We start from the raw sequence: 16,913 nt of genomic DNA, 5'->3' as shown, positions 1-16,913 counted from the left end.
GCCACAGGTTATAAATAAATAAAGAGTAATAAATAGTTAAATAAATATATTTTTAAATGAGAGTTTATTATGAATTAACAGATCCGATTTTTCACACAAGGATAGTTTTATTGATTTAGAATTTGGCACACATATCTGCTAATCTTGTTCTTTAGATCAGCCTACATACCACTAATGTATGTCACCGTTATACATTTTCCTGTAATGTAAAAATAGAGGATATAATTTACATTTCAAATAAACATTATATGCATGATAGGAAGTAGAGGATTGTATGACATTGGATTAAGTAGATTAGACTCCAGTTTTGTTTTTGCTGTATGGCAGTGATGGTCAGCACATCACTTTGGTCCTAACTGAACAACTGTTGGGTGGATTGCCATGAAATTTGGTACCAACATTCACGCTCCCCTCTGGTTAAATTTTAATAACTGGAGATCCTCTGACTTTTCATCTAGCACCATCTTATACTTTGGGTTTATGACCAAATACCTGCTAAACTAATGACATTCCCATCAGCCTGAACTGCACTTTGTGTTAAGTACTAATTAGCAAATGTTAACACACTAAAGTAAGATGATAACAGGGTAAACGTTACACATGTTTAACATCAGCATGTTAGCATGCTGACATTAGCATTTAGTCACACAGAGCTGCTAGCTTGGCTATAGACTCTAAGTCTTGTCTTCGTGGTTGGGAAAGAGTAACAAGCTATACTCTTGGTTCAATTTTACCTTTGATATCATGTTGAAATCTCTCTTTTTATAATATGAACATTATTCTGTATAATGGAAAAATAAGTAGAAACCTTGTGCGTAGACCTGCTTCACTAGGTCCCATCCTTATTCATCTCATCAACATGTGTAACATTTAACATGGGTCGGACATGACTTCACATTGTTATATGTAACTTCTGGTTCACTTACACTTTTGAGCTAAGGATTTCAGCACCATCATGGAAATGTTTTTGGTTTTTCCATTGCTCTGTTCTTCCGTGGAAAGCACTCAGTGACCTGGCATAAAGACAACCTTACATGAGAGAGAAGCGAGGGAAAGAGCGGATGAGACCAGCTCCACAGATGAAATATTTACCACTGAAGAAGTGCATAGCTGAACTGAAATGCTTCCCTGTCTCCTCTCTGTGCTTTTTTGACGTGGCACAGGGGCACTTGCTTTCCGCTGTGCCGCCCGATTTATGCCATTAGTGAAGGGGAAGTGATAACACAGGGCTGGGGAGGAATGTTCTTCATCCTCTCCTCTCTGCCAGCCAGACTCTTGGAAATCCGGCTACTTTCTGGTCAGCTTAAGGCCGGTGCCTACTGAGGCAGACCAGTTTGGCAGAGACCGAAAAGAGGAATGTTACAGAGGGAACAGTGAGGCTTTGATCCTTACCTTTTTACCATCTCTGTTATTAAGCACCAAGCTTCTACTGAAAACACTTCCCAACTTTGTTGGCACTCAGCCTGGGCTGATTGATCTATCATTTCAGTAATTTTTCAAGAAAGAATTCTTAACATTCTCTGGTTCAGGGTCTAAAATTATAGGTTTTGCTGCTTTTCTTTGTCTGATAGTTTACTAAATATTTACTTAATATTTGTAAATTGATTTTTTTCTTTTCTTTCGACTGTTGGTCCAACAAAACAGTTATACGTTGTATAATATATTGGCTCACCAGCGTCTGCAAGAGTTAGTGCACCGTCTTCCCTTTTCTAAAAACATTTTGGGAAATAAATCATGTGGTAACACAATCTGTCACACCATAATCAGGATTATGTGATTATACCTCTGCCTTCTACTGCCGATGGGAGGACGATCTGCAGAATTGCCCTTGGATAGCAGTAACAAACTGAGCTAGCTTGGCTAGGATTAACTTAAATGATAGTGTTCAGGGAGTACAGAGTTCAAGTTGTGCTATTGGCGGTTGCACCAGCATCAAGCTAAACTACATATGTAGCTTAAAGTGCTAAATATGCTACTGTACAATATGGAAGGACACTTCTTCAGAATGCTCTCCTAACCCTTGGTTGTAGAAGGCAAAGATATGGTCTCTCTTTTTCCTGTTTTAAGGTGTGACAGGTTGTGTTGCCATGTTACATATATCCCAAAAAATCTCCTAGAAAAGGGAAGTCACCAGTAGCTTAACATTAATGCTGTGTCTCAATTCGGGTACTTCCTTGAGTATACTAACATGCAGTACACTGCATAAACTATGTACTTAATTACAGTGCGTTAATTTCAACAGGGTAGTGTTGTCTCTCAGATGCCGGTTCAGTGAAAGGAATAACTCGAAGTTGCAGCCATAACATGGATGGATGTTTTTTAAGATTATTTGCGAAAACAATTGTCAGAGTAAGATTTTTAAGTTGACTTGTTTTTCCAGCATATCATGTAGGTCAGGCGACATCAAATGACATTACTATATTTACTCTGTATTAATTAATAGTGATAACAAAAACAGCGCTTTAGTACCAAGTCTGTGTATTGCATGATGCTTTGTTCTTAAACCTAAAGTGCAGAACTTTTGACTCACCTTCTGGCATTGAGAGTAATTACACAAACACTTTCAACCCCTGCTCATGACATATGCCTACAGGTGAGCATGTGTTCTGAAACATTTACAAAAATACAGAGAAATTCCCACAGTTCTAAGACACTAATCCACTATTTAGGTAGACAAAATGTAGTAGCTAAAGCGCCAGCTCCAATTATTTTACAAATACAAACCTGTCCAAGACGGTAACGCAACATCTGTGTCTGCACTCAGTTCCTTCTCTTCTCTCAGCGATCTTCAATGAGAAAAAGCTACACCAGTGGTTATCCATGTTTATCCTTGTCAATTGCTTTCTTTTTTTGACTGTAATCCTTCCTCTGAACGCAGAGTTTCTTTTTTATCTGCAGCATCAGAAACTTTTCTTGGGCGCTTCTTAGGTTTTTCCACCATAGACTCTGCCAAACTCCCAGTTGCTGTACATTACTCTGTTTGCTACGGTTGCTCCAGAGCCATGTAGAGACAGAGTAGCATCATCTTGTTTAGTTTTAAGTTCAGGTGGCTTTATTGGCATGACTGCATTCAATACAACGTTGCGTTGGTCAAATTGTATTAACAATTTTATATGCAAAAGTCCCGCACTCCAGCTTTAACCAAGATGTAGAAGCACATGACGAAAGCTTTCGTTGAGCTGTCCAACCACAACAAAATTAGGTTGTTTGGTAAGTCCTTATTTGGGTTTCAGTAAAATTTCAGTTCAAAGGTTTATCCCAGCTATAACCTCCTCCTCATACACCATGTTCACCAGGCCAGTCCAAAATATCACTAGGTAACAGGCACACACTGGCATTCCTCAGGTCATACTCAGCCACGGGTTCCAGGAAAAGCAGAGCATGCTTGTATTTTGCTTGGAGTTTAACGCCGATAAAGCCCATAAAAAGAATAGTCTGACACAAAAGGCCATACTATTATATAATAATCAGCTCATACCTGACCAATTACTGTACTTTCTGATATAAATGCCCTAAAAAATTCAAGATATGCAGTAATCCCCTCATGACCCCTCTTAAATATGGTGACAGGGTATGGAGTTTTTGGCTAATACTCTGTACTGTAATGTCAGAGTCATGTAGACCCCAGACATGCACGTAGAGTCTTGAGAAAGCTGTATTTTTTCAAATATTATTTTCATTAAATAATTCCAAAATGAGTCAGCAGGGTAAATCAGATATTATTTGTTTTCCTACATGTTGAAAATTGTTGACTGCTCCTCCACCCCTCTCTGGAACAGTTTACACTTGTTGTTCTGTGGTTTTTAGTTTTATATATGGGGAGCTTGGGTTTGCTCAGATGTGGTGGAGGAGGGAGAAAGATGGGAGGGAGGGGGTAGGAGAGTGTGTGATGCACATGTGTGTAATTTAACCACTATGGGGGTAAAACAACATTTAGCAGGAAGGCTGTGTCCTGCCCCCGCTGCCACTGAACCCTCTGCATTAGACACAGCTGCAACCTGCTTGTGTTTTAATGTCTGCTCACTAGGCCCAGACTCATTCACCTGTAGAGGAATACTCTGGGGCTTCAGTTGTAAAGGTTTGAGTTGTTACCGAGCGTATATATATATATATATGTATGTATATGTGTGTGTGTGTGTGTGTTTTTTATGTAAAACATTAAGTAAACATTCCAGAAAGCTAGTAATAATTGAAGTAAGTATGACTTTCCTCAGTTTGTCACAATGGACGGAACAAACCATTTACACAGAGCAGAGCAAATCATCTGCCTCCCTACCTGCTGTCTACATCCCTGTCAGCCTTGCTGTCTTTCCATGAGTTATATGAGAAGATTGATACCACTGCCATATCTGTCCATTCAATATGGAGCGAGCTTAGCATAAATAAAATAGTATTTCTTGGCAGGTTGCTGGTTGCCTGGCTGAGACATTGGGAAGTCACTGCTCTCGGCCAAGAAATAGTCCAGCACATAATCCTCCTTAAAACTAAGACTTGTTGTCGTTTTTGGACCAATTAAACAAACAAGCTATAATGTGTTGATTAAGTTTTAGAGATGCTAGAAAGCAGATTTTGTTACCCTGTGACAGAGCCAGGCTTGCTGTTTCCCCTGTTTCCAGCTGTTATGCTAAGCTAAGCTACCTTCAGATTAATTGAACAGGTATGTGAGTAGTTCTTCTCATTCATTTAAGTTTGCTATCCCATTAACAGAATCTAATGTTAATGGGACAGTAATCCTGTCTGGTCCCAATCAATATAGCCAAATATGGTGACGATTCTCCTGATGGTGGTGTGGTTACCACTGGGCCAAATCAGAAAATGTATTTCTTTAAAATTAGACAATATGCTGCAAGTTTCACCAAAATATAAACCTAACTAAAAATACATTTTCATATTCTGCAGTATAGAGAGGAAATTAAAAGTAAGTTGTTTTGTCAATGGTGAAAAATCTATTTAATTTCCCAAAGGCCAAGGCCGTCCATCAGATCTCTTGTTTTATCTGACCATTAGTCCAAGACAAAAGATAAATATGACAAATGAAAGCATTGGCATTTTTGCCTCAGAAATTATTAATCACTTATCAGAATAGTTGCCAATTATATTTCTGTCTATCAACTCATCTATTAATTGATTTTTATTGAGTCACTGTTTAAATTCCACCAAAATTGCTGTAAATAATCTTTAGACCTAGACAAGCAACTATTAGGTTAGAAAATTTATAAAAACTCCCCTACAATATAACAATAATAATATATAATAATATAAATATATATATATATATATATATATATATATATATACAGTACTACAGTATTTACAGTTTCTTCATACCTATATTTTGCTTCATATCTACACTGAAAAAAATGATAAACGAAACACTTTTGTTTTTGCCCCCATTCATCATGAGCTGAACTCAAAGATGTAAGACTTTCTCTATGTACACAAAAAGCCTATTTCTCTCAAATATTGTTCACCAATCTGTCAAAATCTGTGTTAGTAAGCACTTCTCCTTTGCCGAGATAATCCATCCACCTCATAGGTGTGGCATATCAAGATGCTGATCAGACAGCATGGGTATTGCACAAGTATGCCTTAGGCTGGCCACAATAAAAGGCCTCGAAAATGTGCAGTTTCACTGTATTGGGGTGGTTCGGGGGGGACTGGAAAACCAGTCAGTATCTGGTGTGACCACCATTTGCCTCACGCATTGCAAAACATTTCCTCCGCATAGAGTTGATCAGGTTGTTGATTGTGACCTGTGCAATGTTGGTCTACTCCTCTTCAATGGCTGTGCAAAGTTGCAGTCATCAGTTGCATGCAGATGAGCTTCCCTGAGACGGTTCCTGACAGTTTGTGTAGAAAGTCTTTGGTCATGCAAACCAATTGTTGCAGCATCTGTCTGGGTGGCTGGTCTCAGATGATCTTGGAGGTCAAGATGCTGGATGTGGAGGTCCTGGGCTGGTGTGGTTACACGTGGTCTGTGGTTGTGAGGCCTTTTGTGTACATAGAGAAAGTCTTAGATCTTTGAGTTCAGCTCACAGTGAATGTGGACAAAAACAAGTGCTGCGTTTATAATTTTGTTCAGTGTAAATTCTATTCTTTGTAAAATACATTTGGGAGACAGATGGTATATTTCATTTTTTAATGTTGAAGTTAGAATTTCTTAATTTATGCACTTATTTGACAATGGCTTGTGCGAGAAATTTTGAAAACAAGTTAGAAGTATTTTTCCCTACTTACTTGCTCAGGCCCATTGATCTGTTCATCTAGTAACTAGACCCTCCTCATCCCTGCCTGCATTTCTTTTCTACTGAGCTTCTTTACCTTCTTGTCTACTCATTCCACATTTATGTAAAGTATGGTCTCACTTTTCGGTCTGCTACCCTGCATGTGCTGATATGGTTATCTCTTTGCCAGGTTTCCCAGTCCGTATGCCATTCCGCCTGCCTGCCATCTGTGTTCCTTTCTCAGGAGTTTTTTCATAACTATCTCCTGGCAAGGAGGCACATGCTAGATTACATAGGGGGTGGATGGGTGGAGGGGCCCTGAAAAACATGATGCGAAAATCAGGAGAGGAGTCGAAGCCTCAGAAAACACAAGAATAAGCTCACCACACTCGTCATGTGCCATAATGAGATCTCACTAGTGAAGCATTCTTAACATTCCTCATAAAAACGTGTGTAAGGCTTACGGCTAAACGCGTGCTTGGCTCAGCTTTTCTCCGCTTCTCTCCGCTTCTCTCCACCTAAACACAGCGTTCGGGTGAGGCTCTGAAGGAGATGGTGGTGGACAGGAAATGAAAATGCAGGGCATGGGAGTTTGATATTTGATTGCATCTCAGACCAAATATGTGCAGATCTTTAGCCTGCCTCCAAATGTTCAGATGCAATCGACTGTTCATTGAGACTTTGATTAATTTTCTGAACTACGTGATCGATAATAGGGGTGGGAATCGCAAGGTACCTCACGATAGTATTTCTGATTCTGATACGATACACGATACATGGCTCACGATAGCGATAATATCACGATACAGCAATTCTGCAATAATCTATATATTGCTAGACAATCCTAAAATGATACATCACAATAGCTGTCTAACTATGAATACATAATGCCTGTGAAAAACTTTTCTCTATTTATTTGCTGCAAAGCCAAACTGTTTAAGAAGACAGTTTAAGTTTAATAGACACCTAAGTCTAATATGTATGTCACATTATATTGATAACTGTTCAGTGACACAGCATTGTGCTGCCCTTTCTCCACCTAGTGATAGCTATAGAGTTTTGAGCCTTTGGGGTTGCTGTACCTAGTCTGTGTGGAGTGCTGAAGCAGCAGAGTAGCGGATGAACAGTGAAGTTAGCAGCTCTTTTTTATTTCACACAGAGCTCAGGAAACATATGTATTATATATGTACTGTATTTGCACAGTATGTCACTCATCAAGTGAAGCAAAATGTGTAGTTTATGTTAAGATTATATTATCACCATTGCGATGATAATGTTCGTTAGCACGTTATAGGAGATTCACATAACGATATACTGCTGTATCGATTTTTTTTTGGCACACTCCTAATCAATAGACCAATTATTTAAGCAGTATAATTTTTTTTACATTCCCTTGTAGCTAGCACTCATGAAGATTTGATGAGGGAGTGGGGGTTGACAATTTGGAATACTTAGTACAACTTGTATGCATCATTTCAAACTTGCTCTCACAGCTCCAGCTTATTTATGGGTGCCTAATGGGTCTTTGCCCCAGGCAGTGTCTCTCTGTGGTGAGCAAGCTTGCAGAGAGCTGCCTAGATGGGATGCTCCACTGTCTCTTTAGTGTGCAAGCTCATTGTCTGCTGTCACGTGTGTTTGTGTATAGTGTGTGCTTGTGTTTGCTTTTGGCTTAATCAGCACTGCTGAGTTTAGGGATTCCAGTTCATCAGAGAGAAAAAGAGGGAGAGTCAGCAAGATATGAGCAAGTAGGAGAGAAGATGGAGGTTCAGCAGATAATGGTGTGATTTTAGATGGACAAGTAGTAAAAAGAGGGCTAAGGAAAGGCTTGGCTTTAGGACATTGGGAAATAGAGTGAATATGAGGTTATGGCAAAGGTTACACAGATTTTGCATGACAAGCCAAAAGGTGACATCAGATTTGTTTTCATGGTATTGTTGGTATAAGGAAGTTTCATTTAAATTTGAAGTTTTAATTCTTTCAGTCTTTGATTTGAGTTTTGTCTCCTAAACCTGTACTAACTGATTTTTTGGCCACTTAGGGGCAACGGAAAACAGCTGTAGATAAAGCACTGATGTGTTGTCAACTTGTTAGCATTAACACATCCAGCAGACATAGCGCAACATTAGCCCTTATTTATTTCTGTCCACCTGTTGAATTTAAGTCATCTGTGAAGTCCCGCTGTGGTAAGGAGAGTTCTGCCTCTTTGGGGAAAAACTCCATAAAAGCTGGAGGTTCCTTCTGCAGCCTGCTGCTTGTAAACCCTGAGGGAGCCATTAGCTTGAGGTCTGCTGGCAGAGGCCACAGTCAGAGCTGAGAGTGCGTCTCGGCCAGCTCACAGCACAGCAGAGACATGGGGAAGGTGGTGGGAGTTTGACAAAATACACTCTGTTTTGGTGGAATTATTAAAAGGTGCTGTAAAGGAGCTTTTTAGCCATGCTAGCACTGTGGCTTTAGGGATGTCAATGTCCAGACTGAAATATCTTAACTAGTGGAGGGATTGGCATGAAATTTGGTACAGACATTCACGGTCCTCTTTCCTCACTTTCTTCTAGCGCCACCAACACTTTAAAAGTTTTCACTTATTCTGTGAAATATCTCAATATCAATTTAATGTCCGCACAGAACTTTGTGCAGGCTTTTATGGGCCCAGATGATGAATCCTGCAAACTTTGGTGAACCTTTCTTTTCCGTTAGGGCCACCAGCAGGTTGACATTTTTGGCTTTTAGTGAAATATCTTGACAACTTATAAATTGATTGCCATGAAATTTGTTCCCTCAGGATGAATTGCAGTATCTTGGGTGATCCCTTAACTTTTCAGATAGCGCCATCATCAGGTCAAAGTTGATGCCATTTAATGACTAATATCTCAAAAACTAATCACACTCCCCTCATTCTCAGCTGTACTTTATGTTTAGTGCTTATTATCAAACATTTGCATGCTAACACAGTAAACTAAGATGGTGTCAATGTAAACAATTACATCTGCTGAACATCAGCATGTTAATATTGCCATCATGAGCATTTTGGCACGTTGATATTGGCATTTAGCTCAAAACACATCTGTGCTCACAGATCTGCTAGCGTAGCTGTAGACTTTAAGTCTTGTTTTTACTTGGACTGAATTCATTAATTGCAGACAGGTTGATCCTTCCCTTCCCAGTGGGAAAGCCACGGGCTCTGTGGTATGCACCAATTACAGTGTGTTCCCTCTTCCCCGTAACCACCCTTGACCTGTGTGTGTAGCTATAGCCAAGTGGATGACTCAAGGTGACTTATTTCCGTACACCAGCTCAGATTAGGGCCTTGGCTGTTTTACAATTTCTTTCATGGTGACAAATTATTATTTGAAGTTGGCCTCAAAGTTCAGCCACTAAGTGACTTCATTTTCTAGCAACAGCCCATCTCTATTACTGATGATTTAGTAATGATATTACATGTGTGGCTCGGCCAAATAGGGAGATCTGACATTACAATGAATAGGTTATCTGATCTTGCTGTAAAGGGTATGCTACTAAGTCCTGTCATCCCCAGAAACTGGAGACTTTTTGCAACAAGCACCTTCACTGTCTGTTCTAACCCCCCCCCAACTCTTTCTGCACCCCTTCCCTGCTCTTACCTTCTCCTTCCTGCACATGGATTCTCTGTTTTTCTCATTAGGCAGACATAAATATTGGTGCTCTCAGTTGCTCTGTTATGATATCTTTATCGTGTGTGTACATGTAGAAGATGCAGATGTAAACACTGCCTTTTATCATACCCTCAGTGCAGCGTTGGCCAGCTAGTCAAGTAGGTTTTAGAGGTTTATTTGACAATGGTGATTTGTTATTGTGGAGTACAGCGAGCTTACCCATGATGAGCACACTTTTGTATAAAAACCAGAACAGGGCTTACTCCCATTTGCTCCATTTTCTTCCTGTCTCTTTAGTCGTCGTTCATTTCTCTCTGATCTCTTCCCAACAAGACACCCCACCCGCTTCCCTCTGTTTACCTTTGCTAGAAATCTCTCTAACCAGAGTTTTTCATTTTATGACATGGTGTGTCTGTCTCTTCTGTGTGAGAGTGTTTCTTGTGCTCATAGTCACTCTCCCTCCCTCTTTTTTGCTACGTCCTTATATAAACAGAGGTAGTGACTTCAGCCTGCGTGTCTACAATATATTTTCACAGTTTTACCTAGAAAGGTGTGTTAATGGATGTGTAGCTGGCTGGGTGGCTGGTTTGGTGTTTTAGTGATCGAAAGAGATGCCAAATTGACTTGTGTGTTCTGTTTCAGATGACAAGCCCGTCCAGGAGGAGGACTGGGTGGTGTGCCAGCACCCGGATTGTCCTGAGCGCCGGAGGGCCTCTAAGGTAAGATCCTTAAACTTGGCTTAATCTGTCAGCTATCAAGAAGGTCCCTGCAGGAGTTCACTGACAAGAAGAACAGTTAGCAGGCTTATCTTCAGAGTGTCTTAAATTATGTTTTCTTAACCCAAGATTATGAAATTTTGGTTATTTTTGGTATAGTGCACTTATTCGCTTTCTTGCAGAGAGTTAGATGAGAAGATACCACCCTCATGTCTGTATGCTAAATATGAAGCTATAGCCAGCAGCTGGCTTACAGTTAGCCTGACTCGGTCTGAAGGTAACAAACTCTTCCTACCAACACCTCTAAAACTCCCTAATTAACATGCGATATCTTGTTTGTTTAATCAGTACAAAAAACAAAATGTTAAAAGTAAAAAACTCTCTGTTGGTTACATGACAACTCCAGGAAGCGCCTGGCCAAGAAATAGTCTGCCCCCCCCCCCCCCCGCAAAACCACAAATTTAACAAACAAGATATTATGTGTTAATTAGTGAGCTTCTTTTGGACAGAACAGGTCCAGCTTTTTCCACCTGTTACCAGTGTTGCAGTGCTAAGCTAAGCTAAACGTCTACTGACTGTAGGCTTAAATTTAACTGACAGACACGAGAGTGGTATCAATCTTGTCTATGGGCCAGAAAATGAATAAGGGTATTTCCCTAAATTTTGATCTATTCCTTTAAGTTACTGAGGATAGAGAGTAAAAGATGCACAACCGCATGTATTTTGACCCTTGTCAAATTGTACCGAGAGGTTTTGCATCTCTTGTGTTGCATTACAACACTGTGAGCGATGCTGCTTTTCTTTTTTTAGGTGTTAAAAGGGGCGTGCATGTCGGGGCTCTGTGTCTGGCCACTAGACTGTGAAATGAATTATTCCTTTGAAGCCACTGGTTTCTGAAAATGGGAGTCTGGCCGACAACCGACATAGTGTCTGGTCTATCTGTCGGCCTCTTGGCTGTTTTGGTTTGCTGGCTCCCTCCTGCCACTAGATCTGAGCATTAGACGGATTTTCTCATTGAATCAAGATGTTGTCCTTTGCTGTCCTCTCTGCGGAAACAAAGGGAAGGGAAAATGACACAGAAAAGAGGGTGAATTTAGATTTAGTCAGCACATGGAGAGAGACGGATATATATAGTTTTTCTCCATGGCAACCGAGAATAATAAAGTGTGGGGGGGGGGGGGGGGGAGAGCTATAGAGCTTAACCTGAACTATCCTTGCTGCCTCTTTCTGTGCTCCTCACATTATTGAGTCTCCCAAACCCAGTTTTCTTGGCCCCTCTCACAAGACCCTAGCTTTGTTTTTTTTTGTTTTTTTTTTTTTTTTGCAGTTGAGTGGTGAGTCAGGCAGAAGGTGAGTTTATGTGCTGTGTTTTAAATACGTGTATGCAAGTTTATATGACCTGCTGTGACACAGGGGGGAGGCAGTGTGGGAGAAAGCATGTCTGACTGACGCCACCTTTCTCCTTGGTCAGGGTCAGGCTTGACGTTATTATGTAAGGAGATTAGGGAAAGACGTGTAGCCCATTGTGGACTGGGATAGACAGACAGACAGAGAGAAGGCGGGGGAGATGACAGCAGATACAGAGAAGGCAAAAAAAAAGATAGGGGTCCAAGGAAAATGATGCAAGCACTAGTGTTTTTACACTAGTGCTTGCATCATTACACTTACTCATCATTTCTTGACCCCAAAAGGATCCTTTCTGTCATAGTAAAGAGGTGATATTCCAAGATGTCACAATTGCTAGTACATCTGGTGATTTTAGTTCATTGAGGTGTGACGTAAGAACAGTGAAAAGGTGAGTTATGATAGTTAGGCCATTTCCAGACTGTAAACAAATGAACTGTTCTGTGCTGTGTAATCGTTTCTGACACATTTCTCATTTAGCCCAATCTTATGGCTGTTTACTGTGAGAGTTATACATGTATTGCCTGTAACAAGCTTGAAACAGCAGGGGGCAATGGCAACCCTGGCCTACAGGCCTCACTCAGTCTGCATTTGCTTTACAAAAGTGAGAGGCACATTTCAAGGAAGAATGGGAACATGAACATAAATATATCCCTTGATTTTAGCCCACTCCATCCACTAAACCGATTTAGATGAATCAAAGAAGGCATTTTTATATGAAACATGAAACTTTTATATAAAGAGTTTTTTAAAGGGACAATGTGTAAATCCTGGCCACATGCTCCAAACAAACAGGAGGCAGCATTTGGGTGGGTGGCGATGGTGTAGTGGATAAAACACATGCCTTTGGTGTGGGAGACCAATGTTTGATTCACACTGCGACACATCCAGCAGTGTGTCCCAGAGCAAGACACTTAACCCCTAGTTACTCCAGAGGCGTGTGACCTCTTAAACACATACTTGTAAGTTGCTTTGGATAAAAGCTTCAGCTAAATGAGTAAATGTAAATTTCACTTCCCCGTCAGCCAGGTTATTGTCTAAGAAATTCTGCTCTTTTCTCATCAGATGTAGAGCTTATCTTTATAATAACCTCATCAATGAAGCTTTTTATGTCTCACTGGATTAGTTGCTTCTTCTGCTACAATGAAGTTAAAAGCTTCAGCTTCTCTCCTGCCTGTGTGTTTCTGCTCCTCTCTGTCACTCAACTGACAAATATGTGGAATAAGTACGCAATTTAAAAAACACAAGAACAAACAGCAGTGATACTGTTTCTAATAATTATAGTGGAAAGGCAGATTTTGGTATTTCATCATGTGGGTCGGAAAAATCGAGAACTGAAATTCCATTCATCGGCATTAGATCATTTATTTTTATTTATTTAACCTTTATTTAACCAGATGATCTCATTGAGCTCTTTAACCTCTTTTTCAAGAGAGACTTGGCCAAAATAACAGCATATTGACAGAGCAGAGTTACAGACAAGAGGAATTTGTATCGTTAATAGTTGATTATCAGTGTGTTTTCTTGTCAGATGCAATTGTGGCTGTGCCTACAGCCCAATATGTTAACATGAGCGCTGAAAGGAAGCGGGCAGCACTTTAGTGTGCTTCGCCTCCTGTGTGTCGCCAGACAAAGACAATTTTACACCCAGTCTGCTCAGTAAGAGACAGGAAAGTTCAAGTGCTGGCAGGAGACAAAAAAGTAGAGGTTGCAGAGGAAGGAGAGGTCAAGGAGCGTGAGGGAGAGGGAGAGGGAGAGAAACCAGCTTGTAGGCAGCTCATGAGCAGCATTGATTGACAAGCACCTCTGGGCATCTCTACTTCGCTGTGGGGGCTGGTGATGGTGCAGTGGATAAGACACATACCTTTCGTGTGAGAAACTCGGGTTCAAATCCTCACTATGACACATCCAGCTGTGTGTCCCTGAGCAAGACACTTAACCCCTATTTGCTCCAGAGACCTATATAGCAAGTGGATAAAAGCGTCAGCTAAACGTAATGTCGGGTTGGAATGAGTGCAGATTGGACACTACAGCATCTCGAGACACAGGTGGTATTACATCACTGGACCGGCCGAGGGTAGCTGCTAACTTCAGTAGATATCTCTGCAACATAATACATTTATCTCTGTGACGTAATATCAGAGCTGTCCATTGTGTTCTGGAGCTCAGGTTAGTTGAATTTTTGTTATTTTGTTTTAAACTAAAATTCTGACCTTTTATTAAAGTACTACAAATAGTCTCTTTGATATTCCGGTGGCTTGGCAACAGGACACATAGCAGACACAAACACAGACAAACAGAGAGAGAATCTTAGGCTGGTCCTGCACTGTATTTAAACCATTTTAGTCCCAGACAGGCATGCATTTGGTTTCCTGCTGCCATATATCAGCTCCCACCTGGGCTGCGTCTCTTCCAGTAATAGCACAACTGGCCTGGAACTGAATAAGTTCACCTGCATCATAATTTACTACTTTAAATCACACCAGGTTTCAGCCTCTCTGCTTGTGCTGCCGTATAGCTCAGCGCTGTCACTACATTACACAACAGCACTAAAAGGGTACTAGAGGGCTTTTAGATGGCCCGACATGTGTTTCTAAGAGGGCTATTTGGATACTTTGCTCTTGGGTTCATCAAGCCAGTGGGATTTAAAATCAGCCTGCAGGTGTCCAACTGGAAGATTATGTTCAATCCAAGGTTAGGCTGGCTGAGTTGGTGGGATTCATTTCAGATTATGCTGGTTAGCTCTCATTGCTAGTCTGAGCTTGCTTCCTGGACCTAGACTCCCACGTAGAAGGGCCTATTATTCCTGATATCATGCCACCCAACCCCCCTTTCACTTCTATCTCCTTCTCCTTCATTTCCCTCCCTCCCTCAGCTTTGGCAAGACATGATCAGACAAGACAACACGTAAGGTGTGGGTTGCCTTGGTATCGGGCCCCTCCCAGTCCAAACAGCTGGAGGCGCAGGGATAATGTGTAAAGAGTATGGGTTTGACAGATTGGATAAGGGAATGTTTAAGTGAGCTGACTTTGACTTTTCGGTTTCCACTTTGCATTTCCACGAAACATCACAAGAGTTGGCGTATTGATAGAAGTAAAATACGATAAAGCGTAATAGAAACAGACTTGACAAATAAATACATGAAATGCGTTCAGCAATTTGGGCATCATTTTGGGTACTTACAAATGCGTGTAATTTAATAGACATATATGGTTTAAATTAGCTATTAGGTGGTGGACTTTCTCTTTTGCTGGGAAAACAGCCAGTCCAGGCAAAAATGTTGACTGAAGCTAACCCAAACCACCGAGGTGGGGCAGAAACACAATTCTAACGAGAGGGAAACACCTTTCGACAGGGGAACAGACTTCACCACAACACTGGCATCCGCTTTTCTTGAATATTTGTTTTAATATGTGCTATGGTCATTTTGGTGGAAATTTGGTTTGTGTCCATTGTCTGGTTGACTTTCATTCTCTCTCTCCTCCCTTTTTCTGTCCTTATTCAGTCACATATTGTGAGAAATCCTTTGCTGTTTTGTACCCCTGTGATAGCGTCTAAGGACAGAGGAGAGTGTTGTATGCTGTACAGATTGTATAGCCTTGAGGAAAATTCTGATTTGTGATATTTGGCTGTATAAATTTGACTTGAGATATACGATATTGCACAAAATCACCTTATTACTAGTGTTTGAATCAAGCAACCTTTAGATGTGCTCTTTTTCAATAGCTGTCAAATTAGATTTTCTTTTCATCCCCATTTTTGCTTTTATTATTTTTTTTACAAATACAGACACACTGGCTCTACTGACTTAACCTTGCTTTCTGTTCCACTGACCTGCTTGGCAATAAATCTCACCTAACTGACACTGCTAAGCCTGCTAAGTAAACACTCTCATCGGGGCTGGATGCCCACTTTCTGTACATGTCAAGGGGCTGAATGGTGCAAAGGATTGGGTGCCATTTCCTGGTAGAAATTTCCCACCCCCAAAAGTTCCCATACCCATAAACGATTTTACCATACATCATAGGTGGGCAGGTAGGCAAAAAGTCCTTTCTTCACATCACTCACACAACAAATAATAATCTGTAATACATAAAAAGAAATCTGTCTACATGTAAATGGGTGGTGACTGCGTAGTGGAGTGAGAGTGTGGTGTGAGAGACCCGGGTTCAACTCCCCACTGTGACCATCCACCATTGTGTCCCTGGTGCTCCAGCGGCGCGCGACCTCTGACATATATGGCAATTGTTAGTCGCTTTGGATAAAAGCGTCAGCTAAATGAATAAATGTAAATGATGGCCTATCCAATAAAATGTAGAATATTTGACAATGTTATTATCACCCACAATGCACATTTAATGGACTGCTCTACCATGACTTTCCTGTACCTTTGCATGCTGCATTTGTGCCAAATCAAGTAATGTAGCAATATGAGTTACCATCGGAGACAGACAGTCACTATCTTTGTTATAAATAAATAAATTGGAGTCACCAGCAAGGTGGCTGGGAAATAATTTGGATTAATCATCAAATCGTGACTCCGAGGTAGGATTTTATCAGCTGCCGCCAATGATAAATATCAGAACACTGGCTAACTGTAGCTTGTAACATTAAAATGATTAACAGCAGGGCTAACGCTATCTACTGACACTCTCCCACAGACACACACACACCGTAGCCTTTCTGAGCCTCTCTGAACTGCTATCTCAGCAATAAAATAGGTACCACACAGAAACTTTGACAAAGGGCCATGAATGTGCTTCTAGTTATCCATCTGATCTCCTTGTCATCTATGTCAACGCCATGCACAACAATTTAGACTAGTCATTATGATGTCTGCGATATCTGCAACTGCTATTTGGAATAGTCAAAACTGGATTACAGATATCTGCAGTTGTCATTTAGGATGTGTGATGAGTTGAGTGTTATTTTCAGTGACA

The 16,913-nt window shown here is 40.7% G+C and overlaps 1 protein-coding gene across 1 annotated transcript in view; it reads left to right on the top strand.

Moving 5' to 3' along the window:
* The window catches only part of plekhg5b (pleckstrin homology domain containing, family G (with RhoGef domain) member 5b), a 75,383-nt gene that overhangs the window by 10,861 nt on the left and 47,609 nt on the right, over nucleotides 1-16,913 (top strand). The window contains exon 2 of the mRNA XM_038721863.1: nucleotides 10,496-10,572. Coding sequence (XP_038577791.1) covers nucleotides 10,496-10,572 — 77 coding nt within the window. The remainder of the gene's footprint in view (nucleotides 1-10,495; nucleotides 10,573-16,913) is intronic.

The sequence above is a fragment of the Micropterus salmoides genome, unplaced genomic scaffold (assembly GCF_014851395.1).
Source record: "Micropterus salmoides isolate LMB-PRFRI ecotype aquatic unplaced genomic scaffold, ASM1485139v1 Ms_hic_scaffold_16, whole genome shotgun sequence".
In the NCBI taxonomy this organism is placed as follows: Eukaryota; Metazoa; Chordata; class Actinopteri; order Centrarchiformes; family Centrarchidae; genus Micropterus; species Micropterus salmoides.
The sequence above is the reverse complement of the archived record's forward strand: the minus strand, read 5'-3'. Positions and strand labels throughout refer to the sequence as shown.